The sequence below is a fragment of the Ochotona curzoniae genome, unplaced genomic scaffold, assembly GCF_017591425.1.
Source record: "Ochotona curzoniae isolate NIBS_2020 unplaced genomic scaffold, NIBS_Ocur_1.0 scaffold_3208, whole genome shotgun sequence".
NCBI lineage: Eukaryota > Metazoa > Chordata > Mammalia > Lagomorpha > Ochotonidae > Ochotona > Ochotona curzoniae.
The window spans coordinates 4,272,961-4,292,654 of NW_024467106.1; the positions used below are offsets into that span (position 1 = coordinate 4,272,961).

General features: G+C 58.7%; 2 protein-coding genes across 2 annotated transcripts in view; one reads left to right on the plus strand and one right to left on the minus strand.

The window, feature by feature from the left end:
• Positions 1 to 526: 526 nt before the first annotated feature.
• On the plus strand, positions 527 to 9,822 carry PTGES (prostaglandin E synthase). The gene is made up of 3 exons (XM_040963164.1): positions 527 to 658; positions 2,541 to 2,623; positions 9,213 to 9,822. The coding sequence occupies exons 1-3, from the start codon at positions 530 to 532 to the stop codon at positions 9,460 to 9,462; spliced, it is 462 nt and encodes a 153-aa protein (XP_040819098.1). The 5' UTR covers positions 527 to 529; the 3' UTR covers positions 9,463 to 9,822.
• A 3,931-nt stretch (positions 9,823 to 13,753) lies between these two features.
• The window catches only part of PRRX2 (paired related homeobox 2), a 28,432-nt gene continuing 22,491 nt past the window's right edge, over positions 13,754 to 19,694 (minus strand). Inside the window, exons 2-4 of the mRNA XM_040963163.1 lie at positions 15,521 to 15,708; positions 14,658 to 14,836; positions 13,754 to 13,910 (exon numbers count right to left, since the gene is read on the minus strand). Of these exons, the coding sequence (XP_040819097.1) occupies positions 13,775 to 13,910; positions 14,658 to 14,836; positions 15,521 to 15,708 (503 nt within the window). The 3' untranslated portion in view covers positions 13,754 to 13,774. The remainder of the gene's footprint in view (positions 13,911 to 14,657; positions 14,837 to 15,520; positions 15,709 to 19,694) is intronic.

A 19,694-nucleotide genomic window follows, 5' to 3' on the forward strand; every position in this document is an offset into this window, starting at 1 on the left:
CTGGCTAATCCTCTGTCTTGCAGCACTAGCAACCCATATCAATGCTGGTTCTCGTTCTGGCTGCTCCACTTCCCATCCAGCTCCCTGCCTGTGGCCCAGGAAAGCAGTGGAGGACAGCCCAAAGCCTTGGGACCCTGCACCTGCATTGGAGACCCGGAAGAAGCTCCTGGCTCCTGGCTCCTGGATCGGCTCACTCTGGCCATTGCCGCTACTTACGGATGAATGAGTGAAAGAAAACCCTTCTCTGGCTCTCCTTCTTTTTGCAAATCTGCCTTTCCAATAAAATAAATTTTAAAAATCTTAAAAAAAACCCAAAAGGCTCAGTGATAAGGTTGGAGGTCCAGAGGCGGTGCTGCCCCCTTACCCCCACCCCCAGGAGAAGGACCCAACCGGAGGACCGGGAGTGGGCGGGATCTTCCTGCCTGGGGGACTGCCCGCCCCCGCGGTGAGGTCCCGCGGCTGCTATCCCTCGCAGCGCTCATAGGCTCCTTCCCGGCGGCCGACACTTGGAGAGTCTTCGCTCCAGGAGATGCCTGCCCCGGCTCTGGCGATGGCGAGCGGCCAGGCGCTCCCGGGCTTCCTGCTCTGCAGCGTGCTGCTGGTGCTCAAGATGTACGCGTTGGCTGTGATCACCGGCCAAGTGAGGCTGCGGAAGAAGGTACGTGCCGCCGGGCCGGCCACGCAGGACGCAGGGCCAGCACGGGAGCAGCCCCTGCTGGGGAGCAGCCCCTGCTGGACGGCGCCCGGCTGGGCCCTTGGGATCCCGCCCCTGGGGACGTTGGCTCCCGGCTCCCCTCTCTTGGCTGAGGGTGCCCTCCGCCAGAGGGTCTCCCGGGAGGGTGACGCGTGGGAATCCTGGAGGAGGCTGGGTGGAGTAGGAGCCGGGAAGTCTTTTAGTGGAAATTCCCCGCTCCCGGAGTCCCAGGGTGGCCTCCCGGCACTCCTGAACCGGTTAGGAGTGGGCGCCTGGAGCCCAGAGCCCAGCACACTCCATCACCTCCGCCTGGACAGTGCGGGGTTGCAGCCACACCCCGGGATCTTTTTAGAAGATCCTGGGGAACCTGTGGATTTTGGTAGATGAGCGAGCCACTTTCTGTCTTGGTCCAGGGCTTGTGTCCCAGCTCCACTCTCCCGTCCCAGTGCCCTGGTAACAATGAAACCATCCCTGCCACTTCACCGGGGTGGGGACACCCTGATGGAGTTCCTGGCTTCTGCCGGGGCCAGCCCCAGCTACTGCAGGCTTTAGGGGAGTGAGCCAGCCAACAGGGGGTCTCCCTTGGTCCTGTCTTTTTCTCCCAGTATTTCTGCCTTTCAAAAACCAGGTGCATGCAAATGCAGGCCTTCCTACCACGGCCTGGGGGTCGGAGGGGCGCCCCCTCCCCTCAGCTTAGGTGCACACAGCCACATGGCCTGGGCTGCACCCCACGCACCCACTCCAGGGCCCACCCCCAGCTCAGGATTGGAGAAGATCTCAGCCTAGTTTAGGAAAGGGAGGAGGAGCCCAGCCTGCCCTGGGCTTTCCTGCCTGGTCAGTAGAAAGGACTGGAGGAGATATCCCCTTCACAGGCCCCTAAGGGACAACAGACTTGGTCTGGGACTTCCTCTCCCATCCCCCCCCTCGGGCAGGTCTGAGGTTCCCTCCGGAACACGGGAGACCACAACCCTGGTGTTGTGTGTCCTTAGGACAGGTTGTTGCTTGGGGTGAGCCCACCCCTAGCACCTGGGAGGCTTGCATCCAGGGCTCTGAGTAGCAGGCTCCTGGCCAGGGCAGGTGATGCGAGGTGGGCAAGGCTGCAGGCTCCCTGGGCAGGTGCCCACTGGACACCGAGGCCCCTTGGAAGATAGTGGTGGCTGGCAGGGTGGCGGGGAGTCCCACCTGGGACTCGGTGGGACAGACAGAGCTGCAGGACAAGCTGGACGTGAAGCACTCCTTGTAGCCTTGACAGGCTGTTCACTTTGGGGCAGGGCAAGCCCAGCCTGCCCCCCTAGAGTGGGGATGGGGGTGGTGGTCACCTGTCAGCTGGATGCTGCCTCGGGGACCTGCAGCATGACCTTGAGGGAGACACATCCTGGGTGCCCGCCCTAGGCTTTTCCAGGTCTCCGGCCTTGAACCACACCGGCTCCAGGTCTTGTCAAGTCCTCTCCATGCAACATCCAAACTGTTAGCGACCCCTGCTGGTCCTGAATGCGTCATCCTGGGGCCCGCCCCCTGCCCCTGCCCCGCTTCAGGACCTTGTCGCTCTAGTCCTGCCTGTTTTTCTGCTGTAACTCAGCTGGCTTCTGACCCCAGGGCCTTAGTGTGTGCTGGTCCACTGTCTCACCTGTGGCCCCACCCTGCCCTCCTTCTGGCCAATTGCAGTGCACCCCTGACACCCCAGACTCTGTCAGATCCCCCATGTGCATCAGCTGCACGCTGACCAAGTGGCCATGCACCTGCCCATGCTACAGGTGCCGGGCTCTTCTATCTGAGGGCGGAGTACAGGCATGGGTGGGTGGCTAGCTGTGTTGCAGGCCGTGACCCTGCTCCTGCTGTGTTCCAGGCTTTTGCCAACCCTGAGGACGCCCTGCGACACGGGGGCCCCCAGTATTGCAGAAGTGACCCTGACGTAGAGCGATGCCTTAGGCAAGTACTGCTTGGGTCCTGGGGGAGGGGAGAAGGGAAACGAATGGCAGGGGAGGTGGATGGGGAGCTGTCATCTGTTCACTCTCCACGTGCCCTCAGTAGCCAGGGCAGGAGGCCAGTGCAGGTTCCCCCGTGGGTGGCAGGGACCCAAGGACTTGAGCCATGACCTGTTGCCTCCAGGGTGCGCATGAGCAGACCTGGGACCACCTGAACACTTATGCCAAATGCTCCCCATCTTCTTTAAAAATTTTTTCCAGGAGATTTAAAATATATATATATATATATATGTATATATATGTATATATATGTATATATATATGTATGTGTGTGTGTTTATTTTTTATTTGAAAGTCAGATTGGGGCCCGGCGTGGTAGCCTAGTGGCTAAAGTCCTCACCTTGCATGAACCAGGATCCCATATGAGTGCTGTTTTGCGTCCCAGCTGCCCCACTTCCCATCCAGCTCTCTGCTTGTGAACTGGGAAAGCAGTCGAGGACGGCCCTGGGACCCTGTACCCGTGTGTGAGACCTGAGGAAGCCCCTGACTCGCACCGGCTCAGCACTGGCTGTTGCGGCTGCCTGGGCAGCGAAGCAGCGGATGGAAATTCTTTCTGTCTGAATCTCCTTCTCTCTGTATGTCTGCCTTTCCAGTAAAAATAAATAAATTAAAAAAAAAAGGTTAAATTTACAGAGAAAAGAAGAAAGAAAGATCTTCCATCAGCTGCTTTATTCCCCAAATGGCCACAATAGCTAGAACTGAGTTAACTCAAAGCCAGGGACCAAGAGCCTCCTCTGGGTCTCCCACGCAGGTGCAGGGTCCCAGGGCTTTGGGCTGTCCTCGACTGCTTTCCCAGGCCACAGGCAGGGAGCTGGACGGGAAGTGGAATAGCTGGGACACAAACCGGTGTCCATATGGAAAACCGGTGCTTGAGGGTGGAAGTTTAGCCTGTTGAGCCAAGGCGCTGGCTCCTCCTTTTTAAAATGTTAATGAACTATTTATCATTTATTTGCAAGGCAGACTGTGTTTTGTACAAACTCTCACAGTGTCCTCACACACGCTCCTCACTTAGAATTACACAGCACGGGGCTGGCGCGACGGCATCGTTGGTTTAGCTGCCGTCTGCAGTGCCGACATCCCATGTGGGTGATGGCTTGAGTCCGGCTGCTCGACTTCCCATCCAGCTTCCCGCCAATTCACCTGGATGAGCAGCAAAGGATGGCCCGTGTGCGTGGGCTACTGCACCCACGTGGGAGACCCAGAGCAAGCTCCTGGCTGCTGGCTTGGGCCTGGTCATTGTGGTCACCTGGGGAGTGAACCAGCAGATGAAAAGTCTGTCTCCCTCTCCTCTCTGTAACTCTACCTTTCAGATAAATAAATCTTTAAAAACCGTGACACAGTCAGCCCAGGCTGTTCATGAAGACAGTCTTTGCTGATCCTTCCTCGCTGTCCTGTCTGTTCCCACTCCCGGGCCAGACAGTCACAGCCATCAGGGTGCCTGCCGGGGTGTGCCTGTGTGCTGTTTCAGCCAGGGCGCTGGGCCCTCTGTCCCCTGGACCCCAGGGTGTGTCCATCTCCTGCGTCGGCCTCCGCGAGTATGTGGGCAAGGCTGCAGGGGGCAAGCACGTGGTCAACGAGTGCCCGTTGCTCGCACAGCTGGTGTGTCAGTCGGGATCGTCCGATGGCAGTGCCAGCATCGGCACACATTGCCGTCCTGGCTGCTTCAGTAACTATCCTGATCTCTGCTTACGCACTGGGGAGGCACCAAGTGCTTGGGTCCCAGCTCCCCTGCGGGAGCCCCGGATGGAGTTCCAGGTCCTGGCCTCTGCTTGGCCTGACTCTGGCTGTCTGGAGAGAGTCAGCAGATAGGAGACCTTTCTTTTCTTGTAATTCTTTCAAGTAAATAAACAAATCTTTAAATTAGTCCTTGCACCAAATTAACTTACCTTTATTTGTTTAAAGATTTATTTTATTTATTTGAAAGAGTGACAGAAAGAGGGACACACACACACACTTTCCATCTGCTGGTTCACTCCCCAGCTGAGTGCCATGGTCAGGGGGGAGCCAGGAACCTGGAACTCCAGCCGGGGCTCCACATAGGTGGCAGGACCCCGACGCTTGGGCCATCTTCTGCTGCCTTCCCGGGTGTGTCCACAGGGAGCTGGCTCAGAAGTGGAGCAGCTGGGTCTCAAACCTACAGTCTGACATGGGGAGTAGCAATGATGGCCTTATCCAGCCAGGAATTGGGATATGGGGTTGGAGAGTCTTAACGGATGTGTGGACTGCTAGACCAAGCACCCACTCCTGGACTCGTTTTTAATTCCTTTTTTTTGAGTACACTTTTTGACATGCCCTTAAATGGTCAGACCTTGGGGGCGGGCCGCTGCCAACGTGGCTGGTGAGAACTGACATTGTATTTGGGGTCTGCGTTGCGTCTCAAAACAACTGCTTCTGGCATACAGCTTGGGTCACACCAAAAATACGTAAAAGGAAGAGGGGAAACCCAGCCAGTCCTAATCCCGTTAGCTATTCCCCTCTGCGTCCTCTACGTCTAAATATTTTTCACAGCGTGAGGCACGCGATGGGCGTGTCCTGCGGAGGCTCCCGGCTTCCCAGCATCCGCGATTTCATCAGCGCTTTCTGCATCAGTGGATGTGACTCAAACGCGTGGCTAAGACCCCGGGGCGGACGGCGAGGGGCCCACGGCGAGCTTCCTGTGTCCAGGGCCAGCGCTGCAGCTCTGGCTGCCTTTTCCTGTTCTCTGCAGAAGGCAGGAGCAGGGCAGGGGGCTCGCAGGGGAGGCGGAAAGTGGCACTGCCCGAGGTGTGCGTGCGCTGGGGCTGGGCTGGGCTGGGCTGGGCGCACCCCGGGCAGGCTCCTTCCCGGTCCTCCGAGGTGTCTCAGGTGTCTGAAGGGAAATGGGTGTGATACTGGGGTTTGAATACAAGACATTCTTTTATGAAAAGAAGGGCCCCGCGTTCTCTCCCCGTGTTTTTCTTGGCCATTGTTAATATACATACGTGGGCTTTGAGAAAATGACCGGGCTGTGTAACACAGGAAGTGAGTGAAATTGTTTGCTTTTCTGGCATCCTCATCCCTCACGGGCTCCACCCCTCCCCGCAGCAGTGAGGACACTGAGCTGGGGGCTGTGCAGAGGGTGGGCTGGGTAAGTTGGCCACTAGAAGCAGCGTCTCCTGCTCAAGGAAAACTGCCCCTGAGCACGTGAGCTGTGGGAGTGCCCCCATCCCAACCACGCTTTGCGTCTGTGAGGGTTGGGAAGCTGCTGTGCTGTGCACGGGGGTCCACTGGCTCCCAGGGTTCTCCTTCTGCGCCCCTCACCCCAGACTCCGCCTAATGTCATGCTGACGTCTGGGTGCGGAGCCTGGAGAACCAGTTATTCTGCCGTCTGATACTGGAAAGCTGGCCGAACCCCTGGCGAGACAGCCCCCATCCTCACCCCGGAAGTGAAACCTGGCTAAAGATTAGCCGAGTCTGCATGGGGGCCATTGGAGGGGGACCACTGGAGTGCGCCAGCAAGCGCTTGAGGCATGAACGGGCTTGCAGATTAGCTCAGGCTGGAGCCAAGACCTGCGTCCAAGTCTGCAGGAAACTGGGGCCTCGGTTCCATCAGGGTCACGGGTGCCTGTGCACAGGCCGAGGTGGCCTGCAGGAGATGGCAGAGTGGCCAAGGGGTATGCCAAGGACACAGGCCTGCAGCGTCGGTGAGCAGCAAAGGAGAATGTTTGTGTTGGCTCAGGTTCAAGGTCAGGGTCTGGCGATGGTCTTGCAAGGCAGGGCAGGGCTTCTCCAGCAAGATGGGAGAGGAGGTGTGTGTTCTCCCTCCAGCCTCTCTGCTGCTTCTTCTTCTTTTTAAGATACATTTATTTGAAAAGGCAAAAGGCAGCATTAAAGAGAGAGAGATCTTCCTTCTTCTGTTTTACTCCCCAGATGATGGCCACAGCTAGGGCTGGGCTAGTCCAAACCCAGGGGCTTCATCCCAGTCTCCCGTGTCACCACTGCAGGCATGCAAGGACTTGGACCCTCCTCCACTGCTCTCCCAGGCACATCAGCAGAGAGCTGGATCCGAAGTGGAGCAGCCGATACATGTCTCGGCGCCCATATGGGATGCCAGCACCATAGGCAGTGGCTTTATCCAAAAACCACCATTGTGGGCCTGCACTGTGGTGACCTTATATGACCCTAATCACCTGCTAAGGGGCCACAGGGACCCACGTAGGCCACATCCCACCCACACAGGGGTGGAGACCCTTGTGTCTGCCAAGAAGCACCTGGCTATATATGATCTCATTCATGGCCTTACAAAACCCTCACCCTCAGTGTTAGCCTGCTGCAGAGTTAATGAGAGCTTTTTTGTTTTTGTTTTTGGTTGGGCAGGGCCAAACTGAGTAACCTTGAGGACCCGCGGGCCAGCTGTTCCCCAGCCTGGCTGGTGGGAGGGGGCAATGGACCAAGCGCTGGTGGGTGGTGGGTCTTCAGGCCTTCTGGGGGATGTAGACTCAGGCCAAGGGAGCCGGCCAGTCTGTTCCAGCCTGCTCCTCCTGCGGACAGCGGATTAAGGGCCAGAGAGCGAAAGATACAGAGCAAGTCAGAACCCCAGCCGAACTGGGGCTCCCAGCCCAGCACTCCTTTTCCACCGCACAGGGAAGTGCCAGCAGGCAGGGTTCAGTTGTTCCCTGGACAGAGCTGGTGATGATGAACACTGGTGACTTCGCAGCCACCCACTGCATCAGCCCTTGGGGTTCCTGGGACCACCCCCAGCCCCCAGACAATGTCCTTTGGTGCTGCTAGCTACAACGGGAAGGACAGTGGGTTTGCTAGCCAGCCACATGGCTGTAGCTGAGGCCAGGGAAGGAAGGCGAGGCGAGCAGGGGGGCATCCGGGGTCACCGCTGCCAGCCCTGCCCTCCCCGGCACTACCACCTGGAGGCCAACCAGGCAAGTCCAGTCTGGTGGGAACCGGCTTTGGAAGGCTCGCCCTCGGTGAGGCAGTCAATGCAATGACACATGCGCCCGGGTTTGCTGCGTGACTGCCGCCAGGTCCTCCCTCTGGGAGGTGCGGGGAGGGGTGGAGGGGGAGGTGAGCTTCCTTGCATCACCACGGCCCCCTGTCCCTGTGCCTGCTCCGGCTGTGCTTCCCCATTGTGGTTTGAGACCTGTCAGACAGGCAGGGGACAGAGGTCAGGGCCGCCCCCAGGCGCTTGGCGCTTTCTCACTAGTGGCTGCCGTGGGCACTGGGCTCAGCATTCACACTGCCGGTCTGTCCCACCACCCCGCCCTGCCCTGGCCACGCCCTGGGCCCCTGCACCTTCTCCTCCCTCCTGTCCACTCCAGGTGAGTGGGCCGCTGCCCAGCTCTGGGCTCCTTCCCCAGGACCACGTAAACATGTACTTTTGGGAGAGCCCTCTGGTCCCATGGGTTTCCTTTGTGTCTTGTACTTTCCCTGAATTTTTCAAATAAATACGCAGCTCCTTCTTGGCGCTTGGGGGAACATGGAATGAACAGAGAAGTTTATTTTGGTGTTAAACAATGGTGAAATTCACCCAGCGCTTCCTGATGATCCACATTTCGAAGTAGCTTTCTAAACAGCCTGGATTTCAAGGCTTTTGGCACCAACATAGATGTGGTTTTTGTGATTGCATTTCCCCACAAACATTCCAAGTGCCCTTGAAGGTCAGTGTTGCAAGACGTCTCATCCAGGAGGTATCGCCCGAAGGCAACCCGTATTTGGGGGCGCCTTGACCTGGCAGTCCTAACGGGGAGGCTGCATGTCCGCAGGATGGAGTGGCTTGGGAGAAAAGCTTGTTTTGCCAGGGGGAGCTGGCGTGGCCCCAGTTCTCAGTGTGTTTTTTTTTTCTCAGCAATGGGATCCCCAGGATCCACCTGGAGCCTGGCTCTTGCTGGGCAGGCGGCATCCTCCTCACAGCTGCGAGACACCTGCCCCCATGCACTTTTATAAAAGATGTATTTATTTATTATTAGTAAAGCAGATTAGAGAGGAGGGAGAGAGAGAAAAAAATCTTGCATTTGCTGGTTTACTCCCCAAATGACCTCGCCAGCCAGGGCTGGCACAGGCCAAAGCCAGGAGCCAGGAATTTCGTCCAGGTCTCCAGTGTGGTACACTTGGGCCGTACTCCAGTGCCTTTCCAGGCACCTTAGCAGGTGAGCTGGATGGCAGCAGAGCAGCCGGGGCCAGAATCGGTGCTCCCACAGGATGCCAGTACTGTGGGTGGTGGCTCAGCCTGCTACGGCACAAACTTGCTTTCCATGTGGCTGGACCACAACATGAATGCTTGTCAGGGACAGATACGCCAGCTGCTGCTGCCTGAGTTTGTGCTGAGCAGGGTCCAGGCCTTGCTGTGTTCACGGGGTTTGTGGCCAGCTGTTTATCATGCGCCCACTGTGGTCTCACTGCTTGCTCAGACCAGAGTTGATGGGACGGAGCTCCCCTTGACCCACCTGTCAGAACCAGAGGATGGGGAGGCAGGGTGGTGTGACAGGTCCCCGGGGTGACCCTCTTATCCCCTCGCCGCCCCCTCCCAGGATCCTGGCTCACTGCCCGTCTTGTCTCTGCAGGGCTCACCGCAACGACATGGAGACCATCTACCCCTTCCTCTTCCTGGGCCTTGTCTACTCCTTCCTGGGGCCTGACCCCTTCGTGGCCTGGATGCACTTCCTCATCTTCTTCCTGGGCCGCCTGGTGCACACGGTGGCCTACCTGGGGCGGCTGCGGGCGCCCACCCGCTCCCTGGCCTACACGGTGGCCCAGCTGCCCTGCGCCTCCATGGCCTTGCAGATCCTATGGGAGGCGGCCCGCCACCTGTGACCACTCACAGCCACCACTATCCCCAGGGACCGTCCCTGGCTTCAGATTGTGATGGGCCCAGGGTCTCCTGTTGAGCCGGCTTCTTGGGGTCCCGCCTGAGAGGGGTGGGGAGCTGTGTGTAAGTGTGTGCCTGTGTGTAGATGGTGTGTGTCCTCCTCTGGGCGCCCTCCCCCGGTGGAGGACGGTGGGCTCTGTGTGACCGGTCACTCAGGGTTTTTTCTCCTTAAGCATGTGTGAATTTTGGAAGCAGCAATGTCCACCCTAAGAGGAGTCGCATGGCTGTGTGTGCCTGGATGCGTGTGCCCGGGTGGGCTCCTGCTTGAGAACACGTGTGTGGTTTTGTTCATTAAACTGGAGTTTTGGAGCAGCTGGTCATGGTCTCTGGGATTGCGTGCTCCTGGCGTCTCCCGTGCACCAGCAGGCCTGGGGCTCCCACCTGCTGGTGCCTGTCTGTGGCCCGATGGTCAGGACTGGCCCCTGACCCTGAGTGGCCAGCAGCTTCCCTCAGCGGGCTTCCTGGGTCCTGTGGGCGTCCCCTTCGGCCTCAGCCACCCCTCACTGTCCGCTCTCCCAGGGAAGCTGATGCCGACAGTAGGAGTTCCACTTCTGAACTCAGGGTTCTGGGACTCCTCCAGGCGCCCCGCAGGGACCCCCCCCCCCAGCTTTTCTGGCGATGGGATCCCGCCCTGCAGGACCCCAAGAGCAGGGAGTGGGGCTCAGGGAACCCCAGACCAGCTGCAGGTGCAGCGGCCCCTGCAGCTCCGCCTGGCGCTGGAAGCAGTCACACTGCCCCCTGGTGGTAGGACGCGACCCCACACCTGGACCGCAGGTGTCTACGCAGGGACAAATGGAAGGGCAGGACCGTGTGGAGCATCTGGTTTGCTAGGCATTGAGCTGAATGCGACTTTCCCCCCATGCCTGAGAGAGAGACACGTCTGCTTCTGAGAGGAGAAAGGCCGAGGTGAAGAGGGGGACCAGTGTCCTGTTAGACACAGCCTGGGAACGCTGCGTTATGTAAACTGAGCCCAGGCCCCCTGTGCCCTCACTGGTCAACTCTACCAGCCCCTTCTCTGTGTTCCCGAGCTTGCCATCAAGCAACAATATGAAACTCTGGCCCAAGGGGCAGAGACCAAGAGCTAGTGCCCAAAGCCCAGCGGAAGGCGGCGGGCAACAAGATCGTCCCCTGACCCCTGGATCTTCCTCTCTCTCTCTTCTTTTCTTTTTTTTTAAGATTTACTTATTTTTATTGCAAAGGCAGATATACAGACAGGAGAGACAGAGAGGAAGGTCTTCCATCCGATGATTCACTCCCCAAGTCCCCACAATGGCTGGTGCTGCGCCAATCCGAAGGCAGGAGCCAGGAACTTCCTCCAGGTCTCCCACGCGGGTGCAGGGTCCCAAAGCTTTGGGCCGTCCTCTGCTGCTTTCCCAGGCCACAGGCAGGGAGCTGGATGGGAAGTGGGGCCGTCAGGATTAGAACCGGCGCCCATATGGGATCCCGGATGTGCAAGGCGAGGACCTTAACCACTGCGCCACCGCCCACGAATGGTTTCTTATAATACACATTTATCATGAACTTTTTAAAATAAAAATATTTATTTATTTCAAAGAACTCCGCAGAGAGGGGGAGAGAGAGAGCTTTCCCGTTCACTTGTGCTCTCACCCCCAAGACGGCCACAGCGGTCAGCACTGAGCCAGGCCAAAGCCAGGAGCCAGGGACTTCTTCCGGGTCTCCCAGGTGGGTGCAGGGGCCGTCCTCCGCTGCCTCCCATGGTGTCCGTTAGCGGGGAGCTGGATGGAACATGGAGCTGCCACTTGTACCCAGGCATTCGTGCAAAGTCAAACGCCAGCCCCAGGCTCTCTTTTGGAATTCACTGGAAACTCCCCAGAGAAGCTGCTGGGCGGTATCCGTGTAACAATGGCCGCCTGGTGTCTGGGCCTGGCCAGCGAGAACGCTGGAAATAGCTCTACTCTTTGACTTTTAGAAAACAATAGGACGTCTGTCTCTATTCTCCAAATATAAAACTATAACATTGAATTATAGTTTTTTTAAAAATGTATTATTATTATAGCTGCTAATGGTCCAGAGTTTAATCTGATATTTTACAAAGCTGATACCAGGAGCCAACATCATGGCATTGTAGGCTAAGCCTCTGCCTCTGGCACCAGCATCCCATAGGAAGGCTGGTTTGAGTTCCAGCTGTTCCACTTTAAAAATTTTTTTTTTAATTTTATTGGAAAGTCAGATATACAGAGAGGAAGATCTTCCCTCCACTGGTTCACTCCCCAAGTCCCCACAATAGCTGACACTGAGCCAATCTGAAGTCAGGAGCCAAGAGCCTCTCCTCGGTCTCCCACGTGGGTGCAGGGTCCCAAGGCTCTGGGCCGTCCTCAACTGCTTTCCCAGGCCACAGGCAGGGAGCTGGATGGGAAGTGGAGCTGCCGGGATTAGAACCGGCGCCCATGTGGGATCCCGGGCATGCAAGGCGAGGAGTCACAATTCCATCTTGAGTTATTGTGCCAGGAACGCTCCTCCCCCCGCCCAAAATCATGAGAACAGATCTGCTGCAGGTTGGTGGGGACCTGCATCTCCATGGGAACCCCCCCCAACCGTGCCTTCCAGAGCTGGGGCTCCAGGGGCCCACTCCCAGGTGAGACCCCCTCTCTGGCAGGGAGCCCCAGCTCTGGTCTGGCCAGTATCTTCCAGAAGCTTTTACCAGGTCGGTTCCTTGTCCGGCTCTTCTAAGGACACTGCTGTACGCAGGCCTGCCATAGTCCCACCAGCTCACTCACTCCTGCTTTGCTGCCTACATGACTCCTCCACCATCCTCCCCCTGTGTCCCCGACTGGTCAGGGCCATCACGCCACCTGCCTAAACTCTTGTCCCTGACCAGCCCCTGGACCAAGGAGGCACAGTGCGGGCCAGCAGAACCAGGAAGCCAGGGTCCTGGCCACCCATGTCTCGAATCCCTTCCCATCCAGGTGTGTGTGGGGGTGCAGGCCTGCCTCCTGGAGCTAGGCTGGGATCCCTTTTATTTGTTATTTTTTCAAAGATTGTTTTTTAATTGGAAAGGCAGATCAGATTTTACAGAGTGAAGGAGAAACACAGAAAGATTTTCCATCGGCTGGCTCACTTCCCCAAATGGGTGAAATTGCCAGAGCTGAGCCAATCTGAAGCCAGGAGCCAGGAGCTTCTTCTGGGTCTCTCATATGGGTGCAGGACTTGGGCTGTCCTCTGCCACTTTCCCAGGCTACAAGCAGGGAGCTGGAAGGGACCTGAAGCAGCCAGGACACGAGCTGATGCCCACATGGGATCCTGGCGCTTGCAAAGTGAAGATTTAACCACTGAGCCATCGTGCCAGGCTCCTGGGGCTCTCTTTTAGCCGGAAGATCTGGCATGGGAGCCAGGGGAAGGGGCTGGCCCCAGCTGTCCTCAACTGCACACCTCACTGATGTCACTGGTTGGTGTTACTGGGTGGGCTGGGTGCTCCCAGTGGGCTGGCGCCTTGGCTGGCAGAGACCCTTGCTCTGGCTGAGGCTGCACCTCCAGCCTGCACCTCCCTCACTCCACAGTGAAATACCCAGAAGAGTCCCCAGCCTCTGCAGGCCCAGGAAGCATGGGTTCTCGCACCTGCCACACGGTCGTTCAGCAACTCACTCTGCTTGGTCCAGGAGCCCACAGCCGCCCCATCTGTCCCCAGCCATGCAGTGGAGGATGCCACGCTGCCCAGCCACAGGGCAGGGCTCTGCCAGACTCCCAGGGTGCTTGTGGGGCGCAGGATGGAGATGGGGGCTCAGGACAGGTGTCTGCCCCTCCCCGCTCCCCTCCAGGGCCCACACTGCCCACGGTGGGCAGGCAGAGATTGAATGCTATGGAGAACCCTGCCAAGACCAAGGCAGGGGTCCAAGGCTGCCCCTGCTGCCAGAGCCAGGCCCCTGTTGGGCCACTCAGCTCCCCGCCCCCAGCAGCCACCACTGCTTCTACCCTAACCCTCCTGCAACTTTTTGGGGGGAGGCTTTAAAAAAACCTGTTTATTTCTTAAAGACAAAAGCTCTAGGGTTTTAATACACAGACTGGTGAGGTCCCTGGCAGCCCCTTGGGCGCTTCCTGGCCCAGCCCCTCCAAGGACGGGGCGGTGGGCGGCACCACGGGGGAACAAGTGTCCTTCCGCAGGGACGCGGGAGTCCATCCGGGGCACCATGGCCAGCCTCCCCCAGGACAGGGGTAAGAAGTTCCTCCCCGTTCAGCGGTCTCCTCTTCTGTCGGTTGGTCGATGAGGAGGCCAGTCACGGCTCCTGGCGGGGCCGGCCCTCAGTTCACCGTGGGCACTTGGCTGTGATGCAGGCTGAACTCCTTGGCCTTGAGACGCAGGCTGGCGATGCTGTTGGCCATGTTGACCCCTGGGGTCGCGGGACCAGAACTCCCTGGACTGTAGGAGGGCACGGAGCTGGGGGTGACAGGAACAAGAGGACACACAGGTAAGGCTGGCCCATGGCCTGCAGCTGACTGCTGTATCTGTTGGAGCTGCAATCTAGCCCCTGGTCCTGCCCCTCAATCCCCCGTTCACCATCCTCACATACACCCAAACATCAAGCTCGCTCTCCTTAGGGTGCCTGGCCTGGGGCGGGACTATCAGAGGTGGGAGGAGCCTGGGCATCCAGGGTAGGCGCTGCTGGCCTAAAGGGGCTGCCCATTTCTGGGGCTGACCTCTACCCTGAACCCTGGAGGGCAGCCCCGCCTCCCACGGGACTCCAGCTCCCATGCAAGACTTTTGGGGTCCAGCGGTACCCCTGACTTCTGGAATCTCCCCCTTCCTTCCCGTCTGGCCACTTTGGAGTGTGTTCTTGACTTCCACCCACCCCGTTCCCACTCCCTCTGCCCGCCCAGCCTCGGGCTCTGGCCTGAACCATGACATGGGTGCTGGACCTTTCCATAGGGCAGCTCCCTTGGGGATGGAGGGCTGGGAAGTCTTGCCTCTGTTCCTCCTTGTGCACGGACACACACACCCCTGTGTGCACGCAAGCACCTGCAGCCATGCACACATGCACGCTGGCAACACTCACACACGGGTTGTGAGCACGCATGCAACTTACCACCCCTTGGTTCCCCCAGACACAAGGGGCCAGGCACGTTGCTCCCCCCAGGAATGTCCCCTGCCCCATCCTGTCCCCAACCACAGGGTACCCACTCTCACCTGTAGGGAGATGAGGCCGTCCAGGAGAGATAGTCAGAGCTTAGGGTGGTGGGCCGGGGGGCCACGGGCTGCTCAATGGCAGCCTCCTGGCTGTAGGACTTGAGCAGCGAGGCGGAGCGGTTGGCCAGCATGGCCCGCTCGTTCCGGCGAAACTTGGCACGACGGTTCTGAAACCAGACCTGGGGCAGGATCGGGGGAAGGGTAACAAGGAGCTGGGGTGGGAGGCTGCAGAGGGGCACTCCAGCCCCAGAGGGCCGCGGGGGCGGTGAACCTGCCCCACCACAAGCCCGAGCCAGCAGCATCATTTGTAGGAACCTCAGTGACCTCATCTGTAGAATTGTGCAGCAGTGTGGCACAGCTGGTTCGAGTCCCAGCTGCTCCACTTCCAACCCAGCTTCCTGCTAGACCTGGGAAAACACTTGGGCCCCTGAACCCATGTGGAAGACCTGGCTGGAGTTCCTGGTTCCTGCAGTCACTTGGGGAGTGAACCACTTTGCCACTCTGCCTTTCAAACAGATCAGTCTTTAAAGAAAGCACGTGCGATGACCGGAGATACTTGTGGGTGAGTGGGTGGTGGGGGCTGGGCAAATAAATGGACAGAACAAAGAGGAAAAGCCAGCAGGGCCGGCTGTAGCAAAGGTATTACTCCTCCAAGTCTGAGCCCCGCCCCGTTCTAAAAACGACATTGCCCAAAACCCCCTTTTGTCATCGCATTCCTCTCCCCTCTTAAAACAGACTGCGTGACGTTCATTTCATAGGGAGGAACTCAGGTAGAGAGGCTGGGTGACTTGCTCAGTGTCACACAGTGAGTGAGTGGGGAGGTCGGATGGGAAGCCTGCAGGTGCGTGATGCGGGGCGCTCACCTGCACGCGCGCCTCGCTGAGGTTGACGCGCCGGGCCAGCTCCTCGCGCACGAAGGCGTCCGGGTAGTGCGTGCGCTCGAACACGCGCTCCAGCGCCTGCAGCTGGCTGCTGTTGAACGTGGTGCGGTTCCGTCGCTGCTTCTTCTTGCGCTTGGCCGCGCCGCCGCGCCCGGGGCTGGGACACTCACCTGCGGAGAAGCCCGGGGTTCAGCAGGGGCCTGTGTTGGGGGAACCCGGGCCCAGCCCCATCACACTGCGTCCCTTTCGTGTTTCATCCAAAGCTCCCGGTTCAGCTCGGATCGCACTTCCTGCGTGCCAAGCGATGGGACAGGGAGAAGCCCTCAGGCACCTCCCACATGGGCCACCAAAGGGAGCAGGTACACTGGCTCATGAGAGACCACTGTCCTGATACAAGGGGGACCAGGAGACAGCCACGTGTTCCCTGCGCTTGGCCCGGCTGGGGGTGGGGTGGGGTACGCAGGACACTTGCTGTCATCATTTGCCAATGAGTCATCATAATAAAATAATAAGAGTATGATCCTAATAGTAAGAAATGGGGGAAGCTAAGGTTCTGGGGGGCTGATGCCTCAGGAACTCCAGACAGGATGCTGGGGTCGTGTCTCCCCAGATCTGTGATGATGGGGAGGGAGAAATATTTAGGAAGGCCCAGTTCTCTGGCTCAAGTTCAAGGGTCTGCAAGAGGTCACTGTTGGAGGCGGCTGAGACTCAGCAGCCTGACCCAAGCTGCAAAGGGCAGCCTTGGGCTTCCTATGCACCTGCTGGACGCTAGGGAGAAGCTGCCTGGGCAGAGATGTCAGCAGGCAAGGCAGGCCCTGGAATCACAGTGCCACGGGGCCGGGGCAGGCCAGGGTACAGGGGACGCTCCGCTCCGGGGCCCTGGCAGCTGGAAAGGCAGGACTTGACGCCATCTGAGGCATGCACGGAACCCTGGGTTGGCACAGCAACACGTTCAAACATTAATTATCTGAGCAGAGGCTGAGAGAGCATGCCCATTCGCTGGCTCACTCCTCAAATGCTGGTGCCAGCCAGCCAGGGGGACAAATCCAGGAGCTAGGAGCCCACGTGAGGTCCCTCATGCGGGTATCAGGAATACAGTCCACCACAAGCCAAGTTTTCCCTGCTGCCTCTCGGGCGTGAAGCTGGAGCTGGGAGTTGAACTGGGACCCTGGAGGATGGGAGGGGCAGGCGCCTTAGGGGCAGGTCAGCGCCTGCCCCCCGTTGTGCCACCGTCCATCTTGGCACCACACACTGCAGCTCCTGTAGCAGGTGGATGTCCTATGCCTGCTCCCGTAGGAACTCATCCTACAAGTTGTTGCTGTTCGCACAGATGCGGGTTCTTCTCTCTGGAAGGGCGGCTCCTGCTTGGCCTCCTGCGCCATGGCCTGCTCTGGTCCCAGGCTGCCCCATGGCTTTGACCCCGGCCCCGCCTACAGGTCCATGGCGTGCTGTCAGCCTCTGCCACAAAAAGAGGCCTTGCTATTTCTGCCAGTGCATATTTGGCACAGACCCCTAGGAATGGAATGTCATAGGGGGCCAGCGAGTCCTTGCTGAGGGGCCAGACCTGTTCCACTCGCGATTCTGTGGATGCCACGGCCAGCTTTACATGGCCAGTCCACGTCTCGCTGTGTTCTTTGCACGGTGCCAGGCCTGTAGTGAGCTAAAAGTTTCTAGAACATTCCAGGTTGCCAAAGAGCCCCGCCCTGCAGCAGACAGCAGCTAGGTAAGTAGAGGCTAACCTGGTCCCCAGGGGCAGCCGAGCTCGGCGTGAGCCACAGCGCCGAATGCACCAGCGTGGGGAGACCTGGTTTGGGACTCTGGGCGGTGGCGTCAGCCTGTGGAGCGTGCAGGAGACAGGCAGGGGTGGAGACGGCGCAGGAGCGAGCCGGGCTGGCAGCCATGCAGGCCTCCCCCGTCACCCCTCCCCGGGAAAAGGCCAAGGAGGATGATAGCTGGGGGCCTGGGAATGGCTCCCACCCCCCACCCAGCGATGGGGAGAAACGTGAGACCACAACAAGGGCCTTGGTGCTGAAAAGCCCAGGGGGGTCAATAGCTTGGAGGCAGGGCCATGGAAGCTTCTGGAACTCTCACCTGCTCAGAGCCGATTTCTGCCCTCCTGCAGCCAAGGTTTCTTGGGTTGCAGAAGGTGCCAGAGTCAAAACGACCTTTTTGGGGGACATCCTGAGCGACTCAGAACTGGGGGTGCCTGCATGGAATTCACCCAGTGACCTCGGCCCACCAAGCTGGCTCTTGGGAGGGAATGGGGAGGATTGGAGCTCAGATTCTCATGCAGATTGGGGCTGGCTCCACCCCCACAGCCGACCACAATGGCTCCCAGGGTCACAGGGCCATCAGGATAGGGCGGCCCCCACACTCCTTACCCCAAATCTCTGGCACCACAAGGCTGTTCTATACACAGGCTGTGTCTCGCCCAAGCTGGCACTGAGACCCGTATCTGCCGGCAGCTTAGCAGCCCAAGGCTGGGAGCCCTGTCCCTGGGGCCGCTGACCTGCCGCTGCGAATGGGGACACGGCAGGGCTGTCACATTCCCAGGCACAGCACTCAGGGCCCACTCCTGGCCAAGCACACACCCATGCCTCCACTCTAGCCCGTGGGAAGTGATCTGCAGGAGTCGGTGCGCCTGCGGCTTCCACAAGGGATGCCAGGCAGCTGCAACAAGCTGTGAGCTGGCAGATCGCCCTCATGTGGTGCAAGTAGAGTGGCCAGTGCCCAGCCTGGGATGAGAGGCTTGGTCAGGCTGGCTGACGGGCAAGGCTGGGTGCAGGGGATGGCAGTGGGAACCCCCAAGGCTCTGTCCAACAGAAGAGCAGAGAGCAAGATCTTCCAGCCGCTGATTTTCTCCCCAGATGGCTGCGGCAGCCAGGGCCGCGCCAGGCTGAAGCCAGGAGCTTCCTGCACGTGTCCTACATGGGTGCCGGGGCCCAAGCACCATCTTGCGGCTGCTCTCCCAGGTGCGTTAGCAGGGAGCTGGACAGGAAGTGGAGTAGAGGGGACATGAACTGGTACCCATATGGAATGCTGAATTAATGCAGAATTAAAGGGGGGACTTATTTTGGTGCAAAGAAAACTGCAAAATTCCATGTGATTTTTTTTCATATTACGAGTTTCATGGGAACTTTTTGAAGATCCGCTTGTAGGCAGGGCCTTCAAATAGTTCTGTGGCAAAATAAATTCTTGGTTGCATTTTCCATGAATGCTTCAAAGCCCTTGTGCACCATGGCTGTGGGTCAGTGAACGGTGAGTCCAGATGCTAGCCCACGTCCTCGCCCCTTGGCAAGACTGTCCTGAGCCACGGTGTCCCTGTGTCCCCAGCAGCCCAGCCCACGGCGGGAGGGGCCCCTGGCCACCAGGGCTCAAGCAGCGGCTCCTGCTGGAGGTGGGGCGGTGGGGGCGTCTCGCCTCTGGGGGCTGCTATCTGATATCATGGCCTTCCTTCCGCCCAGCACCACCGTGCTGGGTGGGGGTGTCCCTGGGAAGCTTAGCCAGTCTGCAAGCATTTCAAGAATAAATAAATAGTCCCTGAGAGAGAAAAGCCTTGGGCCTTGGGTGCCCCGCAAGGCCAGCTCCACCCCCAGGCCTCTTCCTCTGCCTCAGATCGGCAGATGCAGAGTTGTTCTGGCTGACCACGTCCCAAGCGCCCCCTTTTGCTCCATCCAAGGATGAAAGTGCCTCCATTGGAACTGGCTGTGTGGACACCATCGTGAGGGGCCCGCGCAGGGAAGAGGCAGCCAGATGGGGGTGGCCGCCAGCATCCGCCTGTCCCCCAGTTCCATCACGATGGGGATAAAAGGGAAGATGACAGTGGCCGCTTTTTTGCCTCTCATTCGTTTCCCACGCGGCTGCTGCAGGGCTGAGTCGGGCGGATGGAAGACAGTTAGACGGCTCTCAGCCCCCTGCTCCTGCCCCACACCCGGGGTTTTTCTTACTCTGTCCATCCGGATAATGGAAGGGCCTCAAGAGCCTGGAGGGAATTAGCTGAAAATTCTCCCCAAGACAAATAAACCGGCCCCTTCGGCTTGGCCTCGCTCGAGCTGTTGAGAGACGCTCCGTGTTTGTGCTGCAGCCAGTCTGTGCCTGACCCCCGGGGCTGCAGTCAGCTCCAACCCAAATAAATAACTTTTATTAATTAGCATTT

Bases quoted from the DNA above. Each gene is read 5' to 3' on its own strand.
- PTGES (XM_040963164.1), top strand. From the start codon at position 530: ATGCCTGCCCCGGCTCTGGCGATGGCGAGCGGCCAGGCGCTCCCGGGC. The intron at 659-2,540 runs GTACGTGCCGCC...GCTGTGTTCCAG, and splicing joins AAGTGAGGCTGCGGAAGAAG to GCTTTTGCCAACCCTGAGGA. The intron at 2,624-9,212 runs GCAAGTACTGCT...TTGTCTCTGCAG, and splicing joins GACGTAGAGCGATGCCTTAG to GGCTCACCGCAACGACATGG.